This window comes from Netta rufina, assembly GCF_964035555.1.
Source record: "Netta rufina genome assembly, chromosome: 3".
NCBI lineage: Eukaryota > Metazoa > Chordata > Aves > Anseriformes > Anatidae > Netta > Netta rufina.
Window position 1 is genome coordinate 56,840,947 of NC_140125.1, and position 23,470 is coordinate 56,864,416.

At 39.2% G+C, this 23,470-nt stretch overlaps 1 protein-coding gene across 1 annotated transcript; it reads right to left on the reverse strand.

The window, feature by feature from the left end:
- Window positions 1-238: 238 nt before the first annotated feature.
- Window positions 239-21,581, reverse strand: TMEM242 (transmembrane protein 242). The gene is made up of 4 exons (XM_084284011.1): window positions 21,439-21,581; window positions 20,068-20,168; window positions 15,289-15,426; window positions 239-1,363 (listed from the first exon to the last, which is right to left on the reverse strand). The coding sequence occupies exons 1-4, from the start codon at window positions 21,554-21,556 to the stop codon at window positions 1,265-1,267; spliced, it is 456 nt and encodes a 151-aa protein (XP_084140137.1). The 5' UTR covers window positions 21,557-21,581; the 3' UTR covers window positions 239-1,264.
- Between the last annotated feature and the right edge of the window lie 1,889 nt (window positions 21,582-23,470).

The window sequence follows — 23,470 nt, forward strand, 5'->3', positions numbered from 1 at the left end:
TGCCATTGTTCATATGCATAGGATGGCAGTATTCACCACAATTTATTTCATATTGGATTACAAACATCGAGCCATGGAAAAGATGTCAACTATTATACATCAGCTGCTTTGAAGATATTATTCTGGTGCTGTCACGTTTTGTGGGAAAACCATATTTCTCTATTATTCATCTGACATTTAAAGCTTTTTAAAAAAAAAACATTTTTTCCTAAGAATATAAAGATTTAATCACACAGGACAGGTTTGAAGAGGACTTTATTAAATCTGACAGCTGCCTTAATTGGACTGTGCACAATTAATAAAAAAACCTGATAATTGAGCATTCAACAAAGGATTGTTCACTGATGGTATTTTTTTTTTATTATTTCTGCAATTTTACAGATCTACAGTTCTGCAAATACAATGTTTGAGACATTATTCTTCCTAGTTTACACCCACAATACATGAGATTACTGCAGTTTGGAAAATGACACATTATTTTTCCTAATAGAAGAGCCACAGGAACCATTGAAATACAAAGTTTTTTTCACTTAACACTTAACATTTCCATACAAATATAGTAGAGGCTTTTTGCAGATTCACAACTGTAGGATCCAATAAAAAGGCTACTACTGAGAAAAGAGAGTGTACTTCGTTGAGATCTCTGCTGCTGCTCTACGGAGGAGCTCAGTAGATCATTACTTCCCTATTGGAAGTATTTAAACTTTCCCATCAGACATATAAAAATAGCTTGGTTTAGACACTTTCTCTGTTACAACTTTAAATATCTCCTCTATTTTTAGCAGAGTGCACTGTGTGCTTTACCTTCAGGCTCATTAATGGATCTTTTGTAACTGTCTTATGTTTATATTCCTAATGGTACATGTAAATGGCACTGAAAGTACCGTTGTTTCCTAGGGAAATTCCCTAAAATTTCTCTTAAAAGGTGGATGTGATAGGAGTTTATTGGGGTTTTGTCCTCATACTTATTACCAAGGTTAGTTTCTTCTTTAAGTCTTCATAAGATACAGTCTTTTTTCCAGTTGAATCAAACTTGCCTCGGACGGTTCATTTCCTCCCATATCAACTATACCAAACATGCTGAAGAAGTACAGTATAAATAATTATTTTAATTCTCTTGCTCTTAGATGTTAACTGGCATCCCCAAGTTCAGTGGACTGGGCCAGTAACTTGCTCAGTCTGAGCTTTCTTCTCTTTTTTTCATATGGGACACTTTGCTACTTGTTCTTGCTGAAAGAGCCATCTCCAAATGCTTCCGATTCTTTCACTTTGATTTAAGTAAGTCTTCCCATTCAACAGTGGCCTCACTAGTTTTAGGAATTGCTGGAAACATTGATTGCATTTTCGTTCGGAATTCTTTCATCTATAAAAGAGATAAAAAAATAAAAGCTGTCAGCTGTTAATAAGTAGCAAATAAAGTAGTACCATGAAACCTGGGCTTACTCCACAAAATAGGTCTGTGTGAGGTAAAGAAGAGGCAAAAAGGCCTTAAAAATTACAGCAAATTAAGACATTCCCTCTGAATATGCTGGTTCAACTAAGTGAAAAAAAGTATAGAGACCCACAACAATCCCCACTTCTAAAGCACTACGCTGGGGTGCCTAATTTGGACCACTTGCCTGAATGATTCACTACCATTAGATGAACTGTTATGTGTGTGTGTGTGTGTATATGTATATACACACAAATTTAATTTTTGTTTGTTTGTTTATAGGAAAATTACTTCAATAGAACATGCCCATATTTTGACTTCAGTGCCTTATTCTACACTTGCTATGGATAAAAGAGTCACCAGGTCTGTTCAAGAATTTTTAAGGAAGTTTAAAGAAAAGCTCACCTGAGGTTTATCCAACAGTATGGTGACAAAACAAAATTTGTATATTAGTAGGAAGGAAAATAAGATTCAAAACTACACGTAGGACCATGCTTTTCTTTCTTTGTTGGTAAATTGTCTGCTATAGAAGAGAAAGATTGCTGGTTTTATATTCGGTGTTGACATTAAAACCAATCACCAAATCTATATTTATGGCAACCATTTTATCACCAATGTTTGATTCGATTTTCCTGGCAAGCCAAAACTGAGGTTTAATTCCTTTAAAAATCACTTGTATTTGAAAATATTGTTTAGATTTAGCAGGTACCTCTCTTCCAATATTTTTACATGTAGTATATTTTTAAGGATAGACATAGAAGAATCAAATCAGTACAAATCCTGTTGCATGAAGAGCAGGATGTAGAGGGGAAGATCTGAACTACTATTTTTAGGAAATTACAGAATCTATGACATTCAAGCACAGGAGACAGGATGTGTGGTATTAAAATACAGATGCAATGACATCTTCAAGACAAAATGCTGTCTCAAGCACTATGTCCCATGGAGGGGTTCCAAGAGATCTGTATATTCTAAGCAGCCAAACAGACATCTTCTCTTATACACCAAACTTTTGTGTGTTATGGGTCATCATTTTTTTAACAAATAGCTATGGGTGTTTTCTATCCAGGCCCTTCTGTGTATGAATAATTCTAGCAGACAACTGGTACTTGCTGGAATGCAATTATTCAAATTACAGCTGATACAAGGAAAGAAACTGTTTACAAAGAAATTTTAAAAATCTTTGCTAAGAAAATAATTAATTATGATGGAGGAAAACATTTTAGATTCCACATTTTTGAGTAAAAATGCCTAGGGACTGCTAATTAAATAAAAATACATGTTATATAAAGTAGGAGGAAAATTCAGAGCCAAATTATCCTTTTAGTTTTATCCTGTCTTTGTTCTTATGCAAAAAGTAATCCGTTCTCTGCTTTACATTTTATTTTGATCAGATAGCTGTTTTGATTGATTTCTTGGTTTGTCGCTGTTTGTTGTTGATTTTTCTTTTTCTTTTTTCTTTTCTTTTCTTTTTTTTTTTAATCTTGGCACTCAACACAATAGTTACTAACCTAATATCTTTGCAACTTAGTTAAACCTAAAAAGCTTTTGTAGCTTTTTTTTTACAAAGACCCTAAACACAGTATCACAGACAATGTAGGAGAACAGCCAAAATTACATTACACAATTGCTGACAATTGAATACAAGTATTTACAGTATGAAATGCTTTAGGAACTTTGTTTTGCCCCAAACTTTTTTTCTAGTCTTCTGTAAGTAAGTTACCTGAGTTCTCTGACATGTGGCAAGTATTTAACATACTTAATATTTTTTACTTCCTAGAGAGTGAACCAAGCTCTCTCATCTCACTCTAAGTATTCTCTGGGTGTTTGATAACATAAGAATAGTCAGATCCTAACCTGATCTGCCATAGCTCAGTTGGTAAAACTGGAAATAAACATTTTATACCATTTTTATGATCATTTTATATGATCTGGTGTAATCTGTTTCTCATCCTTTTTTGTTGTTGCTTTTTTTTTTCGGCTGCTTCTAAACTCCGATTTTCAATTTATTTTTAGCCCTGCAGGACACCTCTATTACTCCACTGACAACACAAGATACCAAAGGAAAACTAAAAGCAGTTACATAAGGTCTCCAAAAAAGGATGATGGGTAGGGAAGCCGTTCAGTGAACTACAGCGCTGCCTCACTCTAACAGCTAACTCATAATTACAAATATGTCAAAGCCTAGTCCTTAAATGCACAAAGCAATCTTTTCTGGGAAATAAAACACTACAGGTTTATTCTGAAGGAAGAAAAAAAATAAAAGTATTTATTTAGAAAGCACTAAAACACTGCTAGCTACTGCAGATTTAAAAACATGCAGATTTTTTCTCTCCATTCAGAATGCTAATTTATGTTCTGCAGGTAAAAGCAGCTCATTTTCTAGAAAAGCAATTTTCCTTTAACACATGGACAAAATTTGATCTGTTCAATGTCAATGTCCTTTTTTTTTTTTTTTTTTGGTTTTAAGACCCCTTGAAAAATTTCCTCAGCCTTATCTCCGTAGATTCTAATGCTTATTTGTAAAAGCACTTTGCAGGTGATGGCACTGTCTCATTGATCACTTCCTCTCTTGCAAGCATCCGTGTCCTTTTCCATGACCCTCTTTGGCACAAAGTAGTTTTGTATTGCAGTTCACAGGTTTGACAATGTTTTACATTATTCCACAAACTTTCTTCTTTTGTGATTCCCACTCTGGACAGTGAGCCACATTAATGAAAGCCAAGCTGATCACCACTGTGCACTGTCCCTTCAGCATTACGGTTTAGGGTGTCAGCTGTTTAAGAAAGGCATTATCCACGGAGACTGGCATGGGCCTAAGCTATACATGGTGTCCTCACAGTCTATTTAACCATGGACAGATTGTTCACAAGACAAATGTCACAGCTACAACTCTTACTTAAATTACTATGCAAGTTAAATGATCCTGCACCCTACTATTTCTCTCCACAACAGTTTCTGAGTAATAGATGTAAGTAGTACTACTTATGGACTTTTATTTTCTCTCTCTTCCTCCAGTATGAAACTGCACTACAGGACTTCATTAGGGCTTTGATTTGGACTTCTAAGGTTTCTCTTCTGTTCCACTAATATCACCAGCTTTTCAGTTTCTTCCTCCGTTTCCATGTTTGTGCTTGTTGCACAAACTAAATGTACTTGTAAATCCTGGCCAGTGTCCTCCCTGCACTCAGAGCTCCCCTACAGCTCACTTCCCACACTACCTAAATGCATGGGGACAACCAAAACCCAGCTTTTCTCTGACGGATGGCACCGGTGTATGCACACATAAACAACCAGGGAAACAGCAACCCAGAGTTCCTCCCTCTTCTCTCCCAGTGACAATGTCTGTCTGCTTATGAACCCTTGTCTTACCAACTTTTAGGCTGTGACTTCTTTCAGTCAGAGACCATGAGCTGAGTATGTTGGCCTTGCCTGGCCAACCTGTACTTAGTATAGGACCTCATTTGGCCTTCAGAGTAACTCACAGCTTCAGAGGATCCTTGTAGTGAAGGCAAACATTTTTCACTAGTGATGAGTTAGCTATCCTGCCATGAAATGGATTTCCTGGTATCCATTCAGCCTCCTACGCTGTGGTCATATTCTTGTGAAAATGATAAATTTAGCTTTATATCCTATGAATACTGCACTTTCTTGACAAGGAAACACAGCAGTTGCAAATCCATGTCTTGCCTTGCCTTTTTTTTTCAGCAGACATCCCATTTGGAAGATCTGCTCTCCCCTCTCCAACCCAGAAATCTTCTGTATTTTCTCCAGATTCCCAAATACACACGCCACTGGTCTCAATTCAAAAAGCGTTAATTTAATTAGCAAAGCTAATACGCTATCCACTAACCACTGGAATGTTTTGAAGTAATTCACTGAAATGGCTGCCTCTTTATTATTGCCAGCCACATGGACCCTGGGGTTCTCAGTTCAACTGTAATAATGTCTCTGATTAATAGCAGAGTAAACCGAGCACTAAAAGCTGAACGTATTCCACCTCCTTCTGCTGCCTTCAGGACCACAGACCGCTCTCTCAAATCCTGCTCCTGCACCTAGTGGTACACGAACGATTTGTAGCACATCTCTTGATTTAACATTCCAGCATTTGCTCTTCCTGGAGGCAACTCTCTGAAGTCAATTTCATTCCAGTGATTTTTATTTTTTTTTTTTATCATAGGTATTGCAAAGCTTGACGCTGTTTTTTCCTGCCAAATAAATTACAGTAACTGTTCCACCTCTGACTGTCAGGCTTCTTTCTAAAAGGGTATCATCTACCTTACTGCATTAAATAATCTGTAATAGCTACAGATCACTGTTATTTTCTTATCTTAACCTAATGATCCTGCCTCAGGTGGCAAAAATATGGGGACCTAAAAGCATCTTCCATTTAATAATGTCTTTTTAATGTACATCGTTGACAGAATGTCACACAAAAATTGGGAGAGCACTATTACTGAGAGCACTTACGTGGCCGTTCATATTAAAATGAATGGAAGAGCGGCTAAAAGAGTCTATTTGAATCCTAGAATGAAAGTTTTATGAAGAAATGTTCTCTTTAATGTCTGACATTCGTAATAGGCCAACCCAGATTCTAGGAATTATTAGCTTCCTATTTTAGTACTTGTACCAGTAGGAACTGCTTACATTAGCTTCCAAGTGAAATGGGGTTAGATGCCCTGAACTGGAGTATCGGCTGGATACGGTGTGTCCGTGCCACATGTCCTCATCAGCCACCTTCCACCTCGCAAGACATGAAGCTGAGACAGGTTGCCCCGGGTTTAAGGGCATCAGCGAGGATTGTTCTGGCCACCATTTTCCAAATCTTAAAAATGATTGCTGTCACCCTTGTTATCAAACACTTACCAAAGCCTGCATGCAGAAATAGCAAGTTATTTGCAGAAAACAGTGAGCACCAAGCCCTTACAGCACTCCAAGTGCAGGGCCGACAGCCTGCCAGCTGCAGGCGATTCCCCAACTGCCAAGGTAAAACGGAGCACTCGGTGCAGGGCAAGCATGGGAAACAGTGCTCTGGTCCATATTCTTAGGTCTTACACTTCACTGGCAAAGGCAATCCCAGTGTTCTGACTATTCAGAACAAAAAAAAAAAAAAAAAAAAAAAAAAAGCACTTCATTTTCTGGAGAAGCTCTCCTTAGCTTCAGAGATATATGCCTACTTTAAATTTCTGTACATTTCCCAGTTGATTTTTCTGAAGTGGAAGGCCAAGAGCTCGTGTTTTTGTAGTATATGATATCTCAAACAGGATGATGTTAGTGTTTCATTCTCAAGCCCATTCCCATTGATTCCAGCGATGCTGTGCCAGGCTTCAAAATAAAAATAATGGTACAAAGTTTGGGCTATACTGCAAAAGGCTTTCACGCCATGCAGAAAAATGGAGTGAAAAATTTTTGAAATCACTGAGGAACTTGCCATTTATTTCTGTAAAATCTTACTTTCTAATCTGGGTGCCTGAAAAGAACATCCACATGATTAGTCTATTATTGTGTATTACTCATTGCTCCTTAGTCACCCGGGGCAATTTGAAAAATTAATGTAATCTAAAATTTAAGATAGTTAAATATCTAAATGTATAAAGCATGTTGGTTAATGGACCCGAAGCATCAGGATGAGCGTCCCCACTGTATACGCTCTTGTGTGCTGTGATTTGGATTTCTGAATTAAATGAAAAACATGAATTGCATGCAAGTAGGTAGTTCCTGAAAAAAGTAACCTGAGTAATTTTTTTCCTCTGCATGTCCAGGAATTCACAGCACGCATCAGCCACAAGTGAGATTCATGGCTGAGAAAAGAGCCAGCACAAAACTAAAGCCCTGTTCTTAAGCAATGATGCCTGGAACAGTGCTGAATTGCACGCAAGCGACCCATCATGTTGCACAAAGATGGGGACGACAGGGTACTTTCAGTCCAGCACAGCAGCTTGGCTCCTAGACCACAGAAGCATATGGTGAGCAGGCACTGCCATCCTGCCACACTTCATGAAGCACAAGACCCCATGGTACTGAGATGTAGCATGAGGAATTCACACCAGTCAGATAAGCTTTTATTCAGACTTTAGTTATACGCGTGTAGTTTGCATTACATGCAGCCAAGAAGCGCGCTGATCCACCTGCACACTTCCAGAGACCTGGAGCTGCTCCACGAAGGCAATTTCAGACCAAAGGCTGAACGCTGCTGTATTCTGTCTGCCTTCCTAACAGGTTGTTGGCAGCTGACAGCCACGAGTCTCTTCCAAGACACAGTAAAATAATTCCTCGAGAGAGCTACTGCTACAGCCTTCCTGTGTTCTTGAAATACTTCCTTACAGCTGTCCCTACTGATAATGCAGATGTAGCGGCTTTCCAGGAAGAAAATGATGGTCTTATTCCTTGAATAAGCATTCTGCTCTACCAAGTACACAGTGAAGTTCACAGGTTCCTTGTTTTTTTCTTTTTACTTCTTCTGCAAAAAGCTAGCAGTACATATGTGTGGAGGCAAGTCTTCTCCTCCCCAAACTAATTAGGCAATACAAGCAGTACAGAAAAACTGTGTATAAACAGGAGGAGGAAGTGCTAACTTGTACTAGTACTCCATCTTCTTTCTAAAATCTGGAATTCAAGTATTAATGAAGTAAAACAATGTCAAAAAAAAGGGCAAATTTGAATTATTTTGAGTTCCGTGATCATGAAATAGGAAAGAAAAGATTTTATTGTGCAATCAAACATAAGCACGATAAGGACTAGAAAAGTCATGAATAGGTGGGGATTAAATACAAGGAAAATTAAAAACTAATAGTAAAAAAACATCTAGAATGACTCTATGATGACTCTAGGAGATGTAATGCTTTTATGGCAACATTTCTTTTATATATTTTATACTTTATTTATATATATATATTTTATATTATATAGCTGCATATGCTATTTATGAAATAGCATAAAAATGTAAGCCTCTGCAATATGTCTATAGTTGGTTGAGATCTGTAGGTAGTAGTACTGTTTATGGATGCTAAACCCAGTAATTCGTGAAGACAATTTCTCTGTGTTCTCATTTCATTTCTGAAAATCATCCACCCTTAAACCCAATATTCTTTTGTATTTATATTGTACCTATGAATATAGTCCCACCAAATTATATCAAGTATCTCCCAAAATAGCCCAGGGGATGCTAATATTGTTATACTTAAAATGGTGATTTAGAGGCTAGGTTTCCTCTAGAGAAAAGCAGCCCGCCTAGGAATTGTCCCTACCAGAAAACCATGGCAGGCATATATTCTCCGTATCATTTCTAATTGTTTTAGATGTCTCTACACAGCTGTGCGATTGTGTTAGGCTGTTAATATTTTAAAAGTTAAGATCAATGAAAAAGAGGATATTTCATTAAGAGTCACCATAAAAATGATAAACTAATATTTTGTAACTATATTAGTCACAAATTACTAGGCAATTCTTCTCAGTATTTTCCCAGCTTTCCATAGAACAGATATATAAGCAACAAGACACGATCTCTCAAACCTACAGATGAATCATCCCAACCCTTTTTCCTATGGGAGAACAAATGCTTTTATTTCTGAGGATATAAAACCTAATTTACTGAGGGCATGGAGAGCAAAAGGGCTCTTAAAGCACATTCTGTCTCATTTGTTAATTGTTGAATGCCTCAGTGTGCAAGTGCTGAAGCATTGTTCTGCTTCAAAGAAAAAAAAAAAAAGGCTTGTAATTGCTGGTATGTAAAAAACATAATAATACCAACAGGCATTCAGAGGTATGTTTTAGTAGTTGTCAAGTATTCTGTAGCTGTAAGTATTTAATTAAAAAGAAAACCCTGCTTATTTAAAATAAAGGTTCAGAAGTTAACTGTAACTTCTAGAAAACTGTGAAACATTTTTCCAAGTTATTTGGTACTGCTGATAAACGACAGCCATATTGTAAGGAAAGTGGAATTCAGCTTAATGTGATTATCACCATCAGTTATCCCTCTAAAATAAGCAGACCGAATGCAATATATGGATAAATGTAAATAACGTATTGATGACAGTCAGCTACAGGGGAATCAGACTATGTAAACCCTCTAAAGTCAGAGGTTGAGGAGTAAGAAAAAAGCACTTGAGGACAGAGGGATGAGTCAAAAAGGTCTTTTTCAAAAAATGAGGAATCATTTATTTCACAAAAGTAGGCCCTGCCCGTTTCACTCACCAGATAAAGCAAGGGAACACCATGGTGTGCATCCTGCTTGTACAGACTTCTAACATGCCACTTTTCTGCCTTTAAAAAGACATGTTTAAGCAGCAGGGAAGGCAGGGGACAGACCAGATAAATCACTCAAACTGTATTAGCTCCAGCAAGTCTGCTCTGCATTAGACTTTTAATTCAGATTTTACAGTTTTATTATAACTTTAGCTTAATTAAAGTGTTTAATGTGAAGTAATATTACAGAAACAAAACAATAGATTTTGGGCCTCATTCAGAGATGTGTTTTTTTTTTTCCTCCAAGTTTCCAGGACTATTCTGTGACCATCAATTTTACCAAGTTTTTTAACAGTATACTCACAGACACGGTTTGCATTGCTGCACTCTGTGCCTTCATGGATGGAGATAAGATCAGAACTATTTAAACACCACAATGTTCAGACAATTTATCATTAGAAAATGATTTATAAAAGAGTCTGTGCCACTTCCTTTTTGATCAGTTACTTCTCACCTCTGGTAACCCTATGGTTTTAGATACTGAAAGGTTTTATTTCAGCACAAGTAACTACACAAGCCTACTGTAATAATACATGACAACCTGAGACCTAAGACCAGTCTGTCCCTGAAAGAGACGGTGCTACCCAAGGGACATGGGACATACCCATGCCATGGGACAAGGCTAGAGTCAGTCCAGATTTTAAAAATCCCCTAGATATGGTTGTAGGTGTCCCCAGACCCAAACTGCTTCACTGACCTGTTTGATGTTGTTTGATGACACTTGCTAATACAGAGCTGCTAGGCCCTGAGGTAGTCGAAGGTGGACCTACTTGAAAGTATTTTCCTAAGAAATTGTGGGAAGCGAGTTAAAAAAGTCATTCTAAGTGTTAATGACAGCTAGATAATTTCTGCACGGGGTACAATGTAAAAACAGATAACCATAAGCTCCTACGTCCTGAAAATGAAGATTTCTCTTTCACATTAATGAAAAACAGAATTTAAACCATTTTCAGCCCAAGTCCTCACTGACCCATCACTTCTCAGTTTAGGGATAACAGTTCCCAGGAATTTACGAGGGTTTATTACTTACCAGGATATTCTAAGATTTCAACAGTGATAACTGCAGTCAGGGGATATTAACAGCCCATCCTGAGACAGCATAAAATCTTTTATATCCCTTTCCGAGATATAAAGATCAGTGGCTCGCTGTCATTCCTGGGTTTTCATGCTAGCATAAAATCAGTAGGCTGTACAGCTACGGGGAACCACCCTTAACAATAAAGCCACTTAAGAGCTGGAAGTAGGCATCGTCACAGCACTGTTTTAAGAACCAATAAACCACAAAGATTAAATAAAAACTTAGTATCACCAACGCTAGAGCATCATCCTAGTGTCCAGAACAGATCTCAGCAGTGACTGCTCTGTGCTGGCTTCTCCAGCAAAAGCAGGCTGTGTCAGGAGGCGTAAGGACAAAGCACTTTCACGACACTGCAGTTCCAGTTTCCTTCCACAACACGAACTGCTGAGTACTCGCAACGCTGCTCCAGAACCACAGACGCAGATTAATTACAGCAATTATAACTTATCAAGGAAATATCGTGCCGGTTTGTTCTTGTCGTTCCATCTCTGACTTTGTAAGTGATGACAAGATAATTTAAACAGTCACAAAGCTTACAGTCATACGTATCTTTATCAATCACCCTGTCCCGTTGATAATTGATGCTCACAGGGACCACGTCCCTGAATGTTAAAAATCACAGTATTTTGGCAGTGATACAAAATGAAAAGCGCTCTTCTGGGCTCTAACCAGGAGCAACAGCATTTGCCACTACAGTCATACTTGTTTAAGGGAAACAGGCCATTATAAGGCAATTAAAAACACTCGTTCAATAAGCGTGAAAAATAAAACTGGCTTATTCCTAGATATTGAACGTGCTGATGTTCTCTCCTGCTGCCAGCAGATGTAGCTGCAGTGCAAGCGAGACAAACTATACACATATATACCCAAGTCCCCTGGCCCCTGTGTGCAGCGGAGCCCATAGCCACTGCCCTCCTGCCCACCAACCCCTATGGGGACCCCAGGAGGGCATAACAGGCAGGCACTTGACAGATAGGAATTATAATATTATAATACAGACTTTTTTTAGTTTCTTTAAAAAAAAAAAATGGAAAAAGAAATTGAGAAATTGTACCAGCCTCATCGTTGGTTTTAGTTTTGTCTTTCCAGGTGAGTGGAAGATGCTTACCACTTATCCTATGGGCACAAATATGATCAAAATGGATGAATGGCAAGCACACCGATTACAAGTGATGGACACCAGTTAAGTGGCCCACCACTACAAACCAGTGCATGGCTAAAGTGATTCAAAGCACGCAGCACATCATTTGCTGAACTTCTCCAACTTCACTGCCCAGCTCTGCTTCTCCTTGAAAGTCCGAGCAAGCTCTGGTGTGCATGAACTTCAGCAGTTTATGTGGATGATCAGTTAGGGGGAAAACTGCTCAATAGTGTCAATGGCCAGAGAGCTATTGCTTTGAGATCTCCAACCCATCACACCTGATTTTCCACTGTGGCTTCTTGTGCTTTACTCCCTGAGATGGTATTAGGCATCAAACCACAGAGCAGCTCAGTTTTACTTGACTCAGAACTCCCCTCCAAACTGTACGTGAAAGTCAGTCCTTTTTTCACTGAGATCCCACCCAGACACTCACAAGGACAGCGCTGACAATGAATTTGAGAACATGCTGGAGCTAATGCATTTTTATGTGTGACAGACGCAGCTTCTTTTTTGCTAAATGAAACATCTGTGGTGTTTACAATTAGAACTTTATTATGCTTAACAACTTAATTTTGAAACACCATATGAGCTGTCACAATATTGTTACCAATATTATCAGTAGCTCTTAAACAAATGAAGTTGGTGCCCAGCTGAGAGAGGATGGCAGCAGGGCCAGATCGCTAATTAGCAGGTCCCAAAGGCAGCTGGTTGCTGTTAAAGGCAGTAAGGTGAAGGGGCAGGGCAGCAAGCTCTTCTTCTCTTTGTCCAGCTGCCAAAAGTTTAGTTATTAAGATCTCACAGGTTCCTGGCATCAAAATGAATCAAGCTTTCCCTGAGGTCATGTATAATACAGTGCTTTCAGAGGTTAAAGTTTGCTTTGAAGTCACAGATTTAAAATCTATGTACATCATCCTTCAATTGAAATTATAATTTCATTTTCTACAGGTCTGTGGTACTTTGGAACCTGCAACCATTACTGTGCAACTGAACTCACAGCATTCAATTACACTGAAGACATAAGATGTTTTTATTCAGGTAAGCCTGTAAGAGCCTCTTTTCAAAGTGGTGAACTGAAATTAAAATTTGAAATGTGGAGCTTAGTGTAAAATCAGGAATGGCTTCTGAGGTCTGAAAATACATAAAGAAACTTTATTTCGCTAAGTGATAACTCCAGTAAATAGTTCATACAAATTAAACTTGATTTATTTGGGGGATTATCTAATAACTATTAGATACAATGAATGCATTTAATATGGGTCCTTAAAAGTTAGTATTGTAACTGACCAGTCACTAGTATACTATCTCTGTTTATGTGACAGCAATGAAGAATTTTCAAATGTATTGTGTTACCCCATGAAACATCTTTTATGAGTCAATATTTGCTCTGATTGTTATGTTAAAGTAGTACACAAAAAGTGTAAACGACAATCAAAAATGACTTATTCTTTACAGTTAAGAATATTTCTAGAATCTCTTCTCTTTGGTCAGAGTATTTCATTTTTAACACTTTTGATTTTGCACCTTTAGCTACTTTAAACATGTATGTTTGATTTTAACAGACATAAGGTAAATCAGGATAAAGAAACGCATGACAGTCAATTTACAAATGCCGATTTTTGTTTTTTAGTACTATCAAACTAGTTTCTTTCCTGCAGCTGGCATTTAAAAGTCTATAATGAAAGCAATAGATGTGTCAGTAGAAAGCAGGGACACAGCTGTTCAAAATCACGGGTGGCCACAGGGTCTTGACAGAAATCTGCTTCCTTCAGTGTCTGCAGTTCTAACTGTGCCATGTTGTAAAATGTGAGCAGCCTACAACAGAAACCACTACCAACAGGCATTTTCAGCAGCTTTTTAAGAGTTACTCCTATTTCCTTTCAACACTAATATAACGCAGAATAAAATAAGGAATGACTTTTTGACTGGGAGCGTTCAACTAGTTGCTAAAAGGCTGTGCCCTGTGCTGCGTGCTTAATACCCAAGAACCACTGCTGTCAGGAAGCTCCCTGTCAGACTGTGACATGTCCTGGGACTTGGCCATCTCAAGTTTATGCCATTGTTTCCTGTCATACAGTCTAAAGGAAAGTGGTCTCACGAGAAAAGCAAGCAACTGTGGGTCCAGGTCAGCATTTCTCAAAGACAATAAAAATTAAGCTTACTGACCAACAGTAAATGGAAACTGCTGACTAGAGTCATATTTTGCTATCCTTTGGCAGGGCCAGAAATACTCCAGCAGAATGAATCCTCTTGGACGATGATATACTGACAGTAAATTGAGTGGACTGTTGTAGGTCAGCATGCAGAGAGCATAAATTGGTATTCCCACTCTTGTTACCCCTTTTCTGCTATTCCACCATAGCCTGACAAGGACTTGAGTATAAACAAAATGCTGCATCCTGTGTCCTGCTATGCTTTGTTGTGTTTTGCCTGCATTTAATGGCTCTTAGTGAGATTCAACATTGGAGACCAGGGAAGATGTGATTGTATGCTGGGACCCAAATGGTAACCCGCAGGATGCATTGGCAGAGTGGACAAGAAGTGAGAACTTGAATAAAGCTATTAATGAGCATCAGGATGAAGTAATATCTTGCTTCTTTTAGTGTCTGGAGAGCATGAAATGCTTTGCTGAATATAGAATTAATTTGTCACAGAAAGTAGAGGAAGTCTATTCATTCCTACCCCTTAAAAGGATGTAGACAGCTCTGCCAAACAGCTGCAGGGGAACTCTTCAGTCATGGGCTCGTTACTAGGGGCAAACCAAAATGCTTACATGAACTCTAGTGTTCACACTCAACGCTGTGAAACACTGGAACATAAGCACTTGGCTAAAGATAGCCTTGGCCCCTTGAGACATACAGATGCTTCCCGAGTTTCTTTGCCTTGACATGGCATGTGGTGGAATAGTGCTCTGTTACATGTCTTCTGCCCCTTTGCCCCTTACAGAAACACACTAGAAAGAAAGCTGTCTTCCTCTCAGCTTTTATGTCCCTCATGTCCTGATGCAGAAAATGGACCTTGAACAAATAAACAGGCAGCTCTAAAGATAGGATTTGGGGGTAGCCTTCAATTCTGTAAGCAAAGGATACAGAAAGCTTGCTGCTACTATTTTAGTCTCTGCAGTAGAACACTGACTCTCTTCTGAAGAATCTGAAACATCTGTGTAAATAAACATAAACAGGACAAAACTGTTCTTCCCCCCAGGTTGTCTCTTCCCACAACATCCCACTTAGGGAAGATGCAAGAATGACTTTCCAGACTGCAGAGCCCTCAGGTTAGTCACTCTACATCTGGGGAATGAAGGGGTACTGCCAGGCTGTAGTATAGAGATGACACTCCAAGATGACTGATTCAAGGAAAAATATGGTATTTGAGAGGATCATGCTTGCTACTCACACTGTGAACACCCAGCGCCTTCCAGATGGCAAAACTTAGCAATCCAACTCCGCACCAGGCATAGAGTGAGCCCCATCCTAGGGCTCGTAAGGCCAATGATGAACCACTCTCTGGTAATGCAGCTGTGGCAGTAATACCCTAGGAGCAAAAACAGTGATCAAGACAAAATGAATGATAGTTGATTTAAAAAAAACAAACAAACAAAAAAAAACACTAAAATGTTTAACTTAGTGCTCTATAATATTTCCTGTCCTGCCAGCTGTAGTAGTGTGGCCACAGAAGCTCTTGTTATGGATGCTGGCAGGCCCAAACAGACACAAAGTAGGTGTATAAGCTGCTTTCTCACCAGGAACAGCTTTCATGGCTACCAGTAGCACCTGGGGATAATTTTTATTACCCAGAAACATCGAAATGAAGTGTTTCAAGAGCACAAGAATCTGGCAGGTATCCCACCACTCAAAATACAAAACTGGCTCAGGATCAGAACCCCGAAGTGGATCAAAAGCCCTTATGCTACAAACATCAGAACATAATCATTTTACAAAACTGATTTTGGTACTTTTTACTGGGGGAGGAGAGGAGGAGTATGGGCAGGTCAAGGCCTTCAGTCTATTATGTTTTTACCTGCACTCCTAAAGTAGCGAATGAGAAAACTGGATGAACCTATGTAGCTTTCAGTTTGAGGCAGAATATAACTGTGACTGAAGGACTGATTTTTGAGAGGCTGAATTCTGAAGGAGGTCTAGAAACTGTTTAGGAATTTTTTTAAAAGAATAAGCAGCAACGTTAAACCCCATCCCCTGCGGAGTTCACTAAGTGGTAACAAAGATAATGCTACTCAGTGTTCATACTTCCATTTTTCTCAGAAATAAGAGTGGGTGTTCTTATGATTCTGCTCCTTGAGAGTTTTCCATGAGATGTGTCCTGAAAACAAAAACACTTGGGGATGTCATCTCAGGCCAAGAAGAAAGGAGCCTCAACCACAACTGAGTCCCAACCACAATTAAACCTTTTCAGTTGCAGCACATCAGGGCACAGTGCAGCTATGAAGTGCACAAACGTGTGCTGGCTTACATCAATCAATTCACACCACGTGTTTGCTGCTAGCCAGCCGTTCTCGGATCACACTGCCCACTTCTCTCTACTTATCTGCTGCAGGAGAGCTTCAGTCTGTGTAGGCTGTAACAGCAGTAGGATGTAATCCTCTCACTCCTAGTGGTAAATGTCAGTAAAAGGGTTTGTGTTTTTTTTCCCCCTCAGAAGGATCACTGTTCAATTCTTCACATAGAAACATAGATTTAAGAAGGTAACAACTAAAGACTGGCATCTGTGGTCCTCACACAACTGAATAGTCCTACTTACGTACTGGGTATTAAATAAAAAAATAAAATAAAATAAAAAATATTGCTCAGAGGTAAATTAATGAGAGTACAGGCATACAAATATAATCAGTAAAGAGTTCTTTCACTTGTAGTCTAAAATGTGCAAGTGACTAAAAATTAACTTGTGGGAAGATTTCAAACTAAAAGAGGGGCAATTTAGACTATATGTTAGGAGGAAATCCTTCACTGTGAGGGTGGTGAGGCCCTGGCACAGGCTGCCCAGAGAAGCTGTGGATGCCCCATCCCTGGAGGTGCTCAAGGCCAGGCTGGACGGGGCTTTGGGCAGCCTGGTCTGGTGGGAGATGTCTGGAACTGGGTGGGCTTTAAGGTCCCTTCCGACCTGAGCCATTCTATGAAAGATCTGATGTGTTAGAGGAAAATTATTTTAAAGAACTGCACTTCTCTGTTTATCACAAAAGGTAGGAAAAAATCTTCTGCATTCTCTGTTAAGACTTTTTTTTAATTGCTCTTTCTTCTTTGATAAAGTTCAGCACATGAACAATGCTTATCAGTGTGGTATTTGATCAATGAAGAAGCATCAATATTTTTTTTTCCTCTTGGCTTTGTATTTATCAAAATGTTGAAATGATCCTAAGATAGTGCTCAGTACTAACGCTTGTCCTTTGGATTTAGTTCTAGCCAGTTACCAAGGACAAATACACACTTGCAAAGGGCATGAGCAAAATCTGTCTTGATCCTTATTTATTCTGATTTGGACATCCCCAAAGTGGAAGCTGGTAACGAAACACTGCTCTGTAAGCATGTGTGTATACATACACATATGAGCATGGACACCAACTTGGGAGATCTCTAGTTACACCATTAAACCACGTCCTATTATTTCCTTACCACAGCTAATGAACTTTCTTAACTTCTTCGGTAGAGATTGTGTTGAGTAGATCTAAAAATGCTGATGATTATTTCTGATGTTTTCCTGCCTCAAGAGTCTAAACATACACAACATGTAGAAGAACTTCTCCCACTTGGAAGATGGAAAAAGAATGGACAAAAATAACCTCTACACAGAATCTTTAAATAGAAGTCATTATCTGTGAAAATTGCTGGCAAAAAAACTCAAATGCTATTTAAATGCTTGATTGTCCCAGAAAAAATAAGTGCTATGTAGAAACAGTTGACTTGGTTTTACTGACAGCAGTCAAACCGTGTTTGGTCAAAAGCTTGATTCTTTGGTGTTATTAAATATAAAGATCTCTGTAAACACCACAATTTGTCATATGATTATCAGATACTGTGTTTGAAGCATCGAGAATCCTGATTAATGAACTGCTAAAAATAAGATGACAAGAGTAAACTAGTATGATATCATGGGAGAAAAAGGCATCACCAACAAAAAGAACATTTTTATTCATAAACCTGTTCTTCTATGTACAGATTGTTTTCCCTTCATTACTGCTCCTATACCGGGGAAAAAAAGGATAACTCTTTGATTTAAAAAATCAGCTATTAACCAATGCCAAAATATATGCTCCACACTGTATTTTTTTTTTTTTTTCTGGAAAATACAAGCAGGAAATGAGAGAAAAAGAAATTACTTTTTTTTCCAGACCCAGGCCTCAATCCTGTAAATGTTCTCTTGTGTATATGAATGTATCTGAAAGGAAGCAGTGCTTAAAATAAATGAATGTTAAGTTCAACTGTTTTGGTTGATTGTTCAGGGTGTTCACTGCTTTATATGACCTAACCCACTGTAAAATTAAACACCTGACTAAATGCTGGTAAAATTGGATGCTTCTCATAGGGAAGCTGCTGCATATGACCATTTAATTTTAACACACACATCCCCAAACATAATTTCTTAATTGAAAGCCTCTGCAGTCATTCACAAAACAGGATTATGTAGCCTCATTTCAAAGTAAATATGGGGCTCTGGTTCTACAAATTCTTATGATACTTAGTTAAGTCCATTGCCATGAAGGAGGTACAATAAGTTCAATTTCAGCTCTATCTCTTGCCGGTAACATCAATGCCATTCTGCAAGACTAGGGTCTCATACTGTTGCTTTCTCAAAATATGAAAGCAATCATGATGCTGTGATGCTACAACTCCTCCATTAAATTGCTATTTTTGCTCCCATCAAACTATTTAAATTGGTCCCAGACCATGTCACATTTGCTTGTTTCTACTCTGACTTGTATGCTGTGGTTTCACTGGCACAAAAGGTAGCGCAAACCAGCAAAGATGCTGAAAGAATGGGTCTTTTCTTTCTTTCCAGCATTAATTCTGGGATGGTTGGGTTACTTCTTTGAACAGCACTGCTGGCTTATGTTTGCCTGACATACCTGCCAAGCTATGGCCTCATCTTAAATGGAAAAAATACTGTTTAGACATTAAGCATCTAATAAGGATGCGATCATCTTTAGGTATTCATAGGTACACTTCTATTCTTATACATAATGTGTTATTAAATATAATAGGAAATGACCTGCAGTAAGTCTACATTTAAGTAAGAATGCTACCGCAAAACTTTACCTCTTTGGTAACAAAACTTCAGAGAGCCTCTACAGACGTTCTCTAAGTCTAGTCTTCCCTTTTGAAATTGCTCACCTACAAGTACCTTGACAAAACGCCTTCTTCCTACACTTTGCAGTGTTAAAGTTAAGGGACCCAGGAATCATATTTTTTTCCTAGCAAATTGCTAAAATTCATTTGCGCAGATAGTAACAGATACTGGTTTTCAGTAAAAGTTTAAATGGTATGTATCGTATGGAGCCACTTCCAGCAAATGTATTTTACGATGTCAATGTAATGTCACTCTTGATTAAATCACAGTGCTAACAGGACAGGTCTGACAGCCAAGAATATACAGTATCTGGAAAAATGCCGTGTCCAAGATAAAGGACTTTAAAAAAGAAGTTAAAAAAGAGAACTTCTTTATTGTAATACATTCTTATAACCCATGGAACAACCTCTCACAGTGTTTTATTTTTTTCATATTATGTATTCCACATCTTACAGGCTTTCTGCCTCTCCATCCCACTGTTACTCCATAGTTTCCTCTCTTCCCAATTCATGATAGCACCACAGGACTGCATGATAAGTTGGATCGCTGAGGCTCATGACTGAAGGATGTTCACATCACAGGATAAAAATAGATCAATGATTACATTGCATTGTATAGCAGTAGTATGATTAAAGCTAACAGTGTAAGCTTAATGTTGTTTTATTTCAACTAATCTCAAGCACTAAAGTATTTAGCAGCACCAACTCTGAATTGATTTTTTAAACTATTACTACTCCTAATGACTTAATTTAAGGTCTAGTGCTCTTACCATCAACTTTGGACAGCCAAGTTCTACATGTATCAACATTTTTATAAGCAATTTTTTGCATTTTTTTCTGTGTATCACAACTGGAAAACAGTTTAAAAGGAACAAACCTTACTGAACCAGTTTGGATTCTTCTTTTTTGTCATGGCAAGTGTGGTGCCAAAACCTGCTATCATTCCTGCTGTTGCGACAGTACCCAGAAAAATTCCACCTGCCGAGAAAAGTTTAAGAAATAAAAATTAAGATTTTGTTTTCTAGGGTGAAAAATAGTAAAAACCTGTTTTGAAAATAACTGAAAAATGAGAATGTCAGCATGTGCTGAAGGGAAAGGATGTTGTCCAAATTATTTACATTAACTCAGTACAGCAAGTAGGACAATTATTTTTGAAATAGAGCACTTTGACAATGAATAGCAAGTGTTTATTTGTGAAGCACGGAATGCAGAAGTCTTTTGCATCCCAGAATGCCTTTTCACAGTACTTCCAAATGTCCACTGCTCCCTCAGCAGCCTCTCTCACTCCAGAGCCAGGTTACTAAAATCACCTTGCTCTACCACCATGCCTTGCCCTTCTCCAGAGGAAGACGTATGCAATTCTTCTGTTGCACCATTCGATACTTTGAAGAGACAGCTGAGAAATCCGTGAGTACCTCAGAAAACCATTCTGTAAGCAACATTTCCTTGGTTTTGTCCGTTTTCTGTTCTAATGCTCTATTTCAAAATAATAATAATAAAAAGGCATGAGCTTTCCCAAGACACGGAGCGCCCCTCACTTTCAGTTCTTCAGTGTTTCCAAAGTTACATGGGGTCCGTTGGTCCCTCTGCTTCTTGCATCAGAAAGGCATGTGTAGCCACAACCAGATTGCTTTTAAGAGAAAGATGCACCAGACTGGGTGCACTGTACAAAAGCATCTGGTTCATACTGAAATCCCCTCTTTAGGGGGCTACACGTTCTTATTTTGTGACCACTGACACCCAGCCTGTGCTGGGTAAAAAAAAAAATAAACAGCAGTCAGGTTTAAAAATCAAATGGCCTGAATAGAAAGCAAGAAGCAAAACATTCTTATGCTAGGGCCCAGTTGTCAAAAATTAATTAGGCTGTTACTGTCGATGAGGAAGTTTGCTGTAATCATGTCACTGAAGCACGTGAGGTACCTCAGGCAGTGTCAGCACACGGGACGCCCGCTGCCTTTTACACTTCAGGGTCTACTAACCAGCAACCTGGTTGTGATTTTTTTTCCCCCTGATTTCGGAAACAACCACGGGTTTTTATCAGCTCCTGCCCTCAGCAGACGCGGACCTCCACGCGTGCCTGGGGCCGGGGCCTCCCCTCAGCGCCCCCGGGGGCAGCGGGCGCGGGTCCCCAGTCCCGGCGGAGCCGGAGCGGCAGCGGGGGCGCCCCGGGGGGCTCTGATCCTCGGCCGGGGCCAGCCCGGGCCGGGGCCATCGCGGGCCGGCTCCTCCTCGCCACCGATCCCCGCACCTTTGATGAGGAAGACCTCGTCCTGGGCGGCCGCGGTGCTCCCGGCTCCCCGGGGCAAGGCCGGTCCCAGCCCTGCGTCCAGCGGAGCCGCCGCGGCGCCCTGCGGGGCGTCCCCCATGGCCCGGCAGGAGGCGGCGGCGGTGGCTAACCCGGAAGGAAAGGAGGAGGGCAGGGACAGGCAGCCGCCCTTCCTCCTCCTCCTCCTCCTCCTCTTCCTCCTCCAGCCTCTGAACACCAGCCTTTTCTGGCAAGGAGGCGGCCGGGCGCAGCCTCCCCCCCGGGTGTTCCCTCCCCGGCTTCCCTCAGCGCACCTCCCCGTGAGCCTCTGGAGTTTGTACCCGAGCGGCTCACTGCGGGGGATTGGGTTGCTAGGCGAAAAATGGAGTATTTTGGGAAACTTCCTGGTCGCAGGGCTTGTGAAAGCCAACCCGGAGCCTTTCCTGGCAGGGCATGTGCTGCGCCGGCTGCACGGCGTTTGGGCATGAAGGAGCAGCTGGGAGAGAAACACGAGCTCTCTCTCTGTATATACATATATAATAATAAAAATAATATTTGTATTGTATCTTAAAGCTGAAGTGTATACGGTTATATAAAGTATTTAGATGTCATTAGTATGCATAACACTAAAACAACAGCATACATACATTTTGAGTGTAAATTGTGCCCAGATCACTCAGATACCTGCAAGGAGAATCATTGAACTGTTGGGATAATAACCTCTTTTTTTGTCCTTGATTATAAAGTCCTGGATTGTCTTTTCAAGATAGTTTTTTGAGTTCACATCTATCAACACATCACTTTCTTTCAAATCTCCAGGACAAGGGAGAAAGATGAGAAAAGGAATAATGGTGTTATTTAATCTTGGTTTGAACAATGCCAGGAATCTATCTTTAAGAGAGTCAGATAAGATCTGTCTCTATTAATCATTCACAAAGACTTAAAGTAGGGCATAAAACCCATGAAACCCACTCTGTCTTGCTGAGTAACTTAAAATTCCTAGTGTTGTAATAAATTGTCTTGCTTTAAAAAAAAAACATTCAGCAGAATTGTGTCCACCTAGTTTGCAATATTAATCTTTTCTTGTTCTCCTTTGAAATATAATTTACACAGAAGCCTTGCGTTTTCTCTTCTTATTCCTTCTCAGTCACTGTTACAGTACACAAGTGAACAGACTGTAGCTACTCAGAATTAACCCATTGTCTTTTCTGAAATTCAGTTATCTTTCTCTAAAAACAGACATTTTTCTGAAAGACTGATTTTTATGATTCTAGTATCAAATATTAAAATCTTCCTAAAACGAGGACATGAAAATATATATGCAAATAATGTTATATAGGTGATGGTAGGATTGAAAAATGCATTACTTTTTACTAATTTAATTTGACTACAAGCCTGAATTTAGACAACATCAGTAAATGATAATTGCAAGGTTCAGGCACTGTGTGCATGTTTAATATTTGTTAAAGTTTGCAATGGCCAGGATGCCAAGTTTCACAGCAAAGCAATGGTGGATGGTAGACTTCCTTCTGTGGTCCTCTTTTATTATAAAAAATAAATGGTAAGGCAAAAGCAGACGGTATGAAGCAACCAAAATTTTCAGCTTCAAAGTATGTGTAAATCTGCATCCATGATTCTGAAGTTGTGTTTATGATTTTTACATCAACCCTTGGGTTTTCATGAAAAATTGGTAACACAGTGCCTCTCTTAAGGAAGTTCATAAAGCATACAGTATTTATGAGGGTGAGGTATGGAAACACAAAAAGCAAGAGCACAAGGAAGAAAATAAATTTAAGAAATATACAGAAGAAACAGGTTTGCATAAAGGCATTCCCTAAGTTCTTTTTTCTTTCCTTTTTTTTTTTTTTTTTTTTGGTGTTGTGTTTTGTTTGTTTTTAAATAATCCTTGTGAATATGTGGTATTCCTGCCTATAAGCAGCTAACCCAAGAAATAAGAACACTGTGTGCAAACTTCTTAATGTAATGCTGAAAAATATTTCAGTCCTGACCTGTGTTTCTCCTGCTCCACGTCTTC

Excerpts from the sequence above, each read along its gene's own strand:
- TMEM242 (XM_084284011.1), bottom strand. The coding sequence starts at position 21,556 with ATGGGGGACGCCCCGCAGGGCGCCGCGGCGGCTCCGCTGGACGCAGGG. Across the intron at positions 20,169-21,438 it reads CGAGGTCTTCCTCATCAAAG|GTGGAATTTTTCTGGGTACT; the intron begins GTGCGGGGATCG and ends TTTTCTCGGCAG. Across the intron at positions 15,427-20,067 it reads ATCCAAACTGGTTCAGTAAG|GGTATTACTGCCACAGCTGC; the intron begins GTTTGTTCCTTT and ends TTTTGCTCCTAG.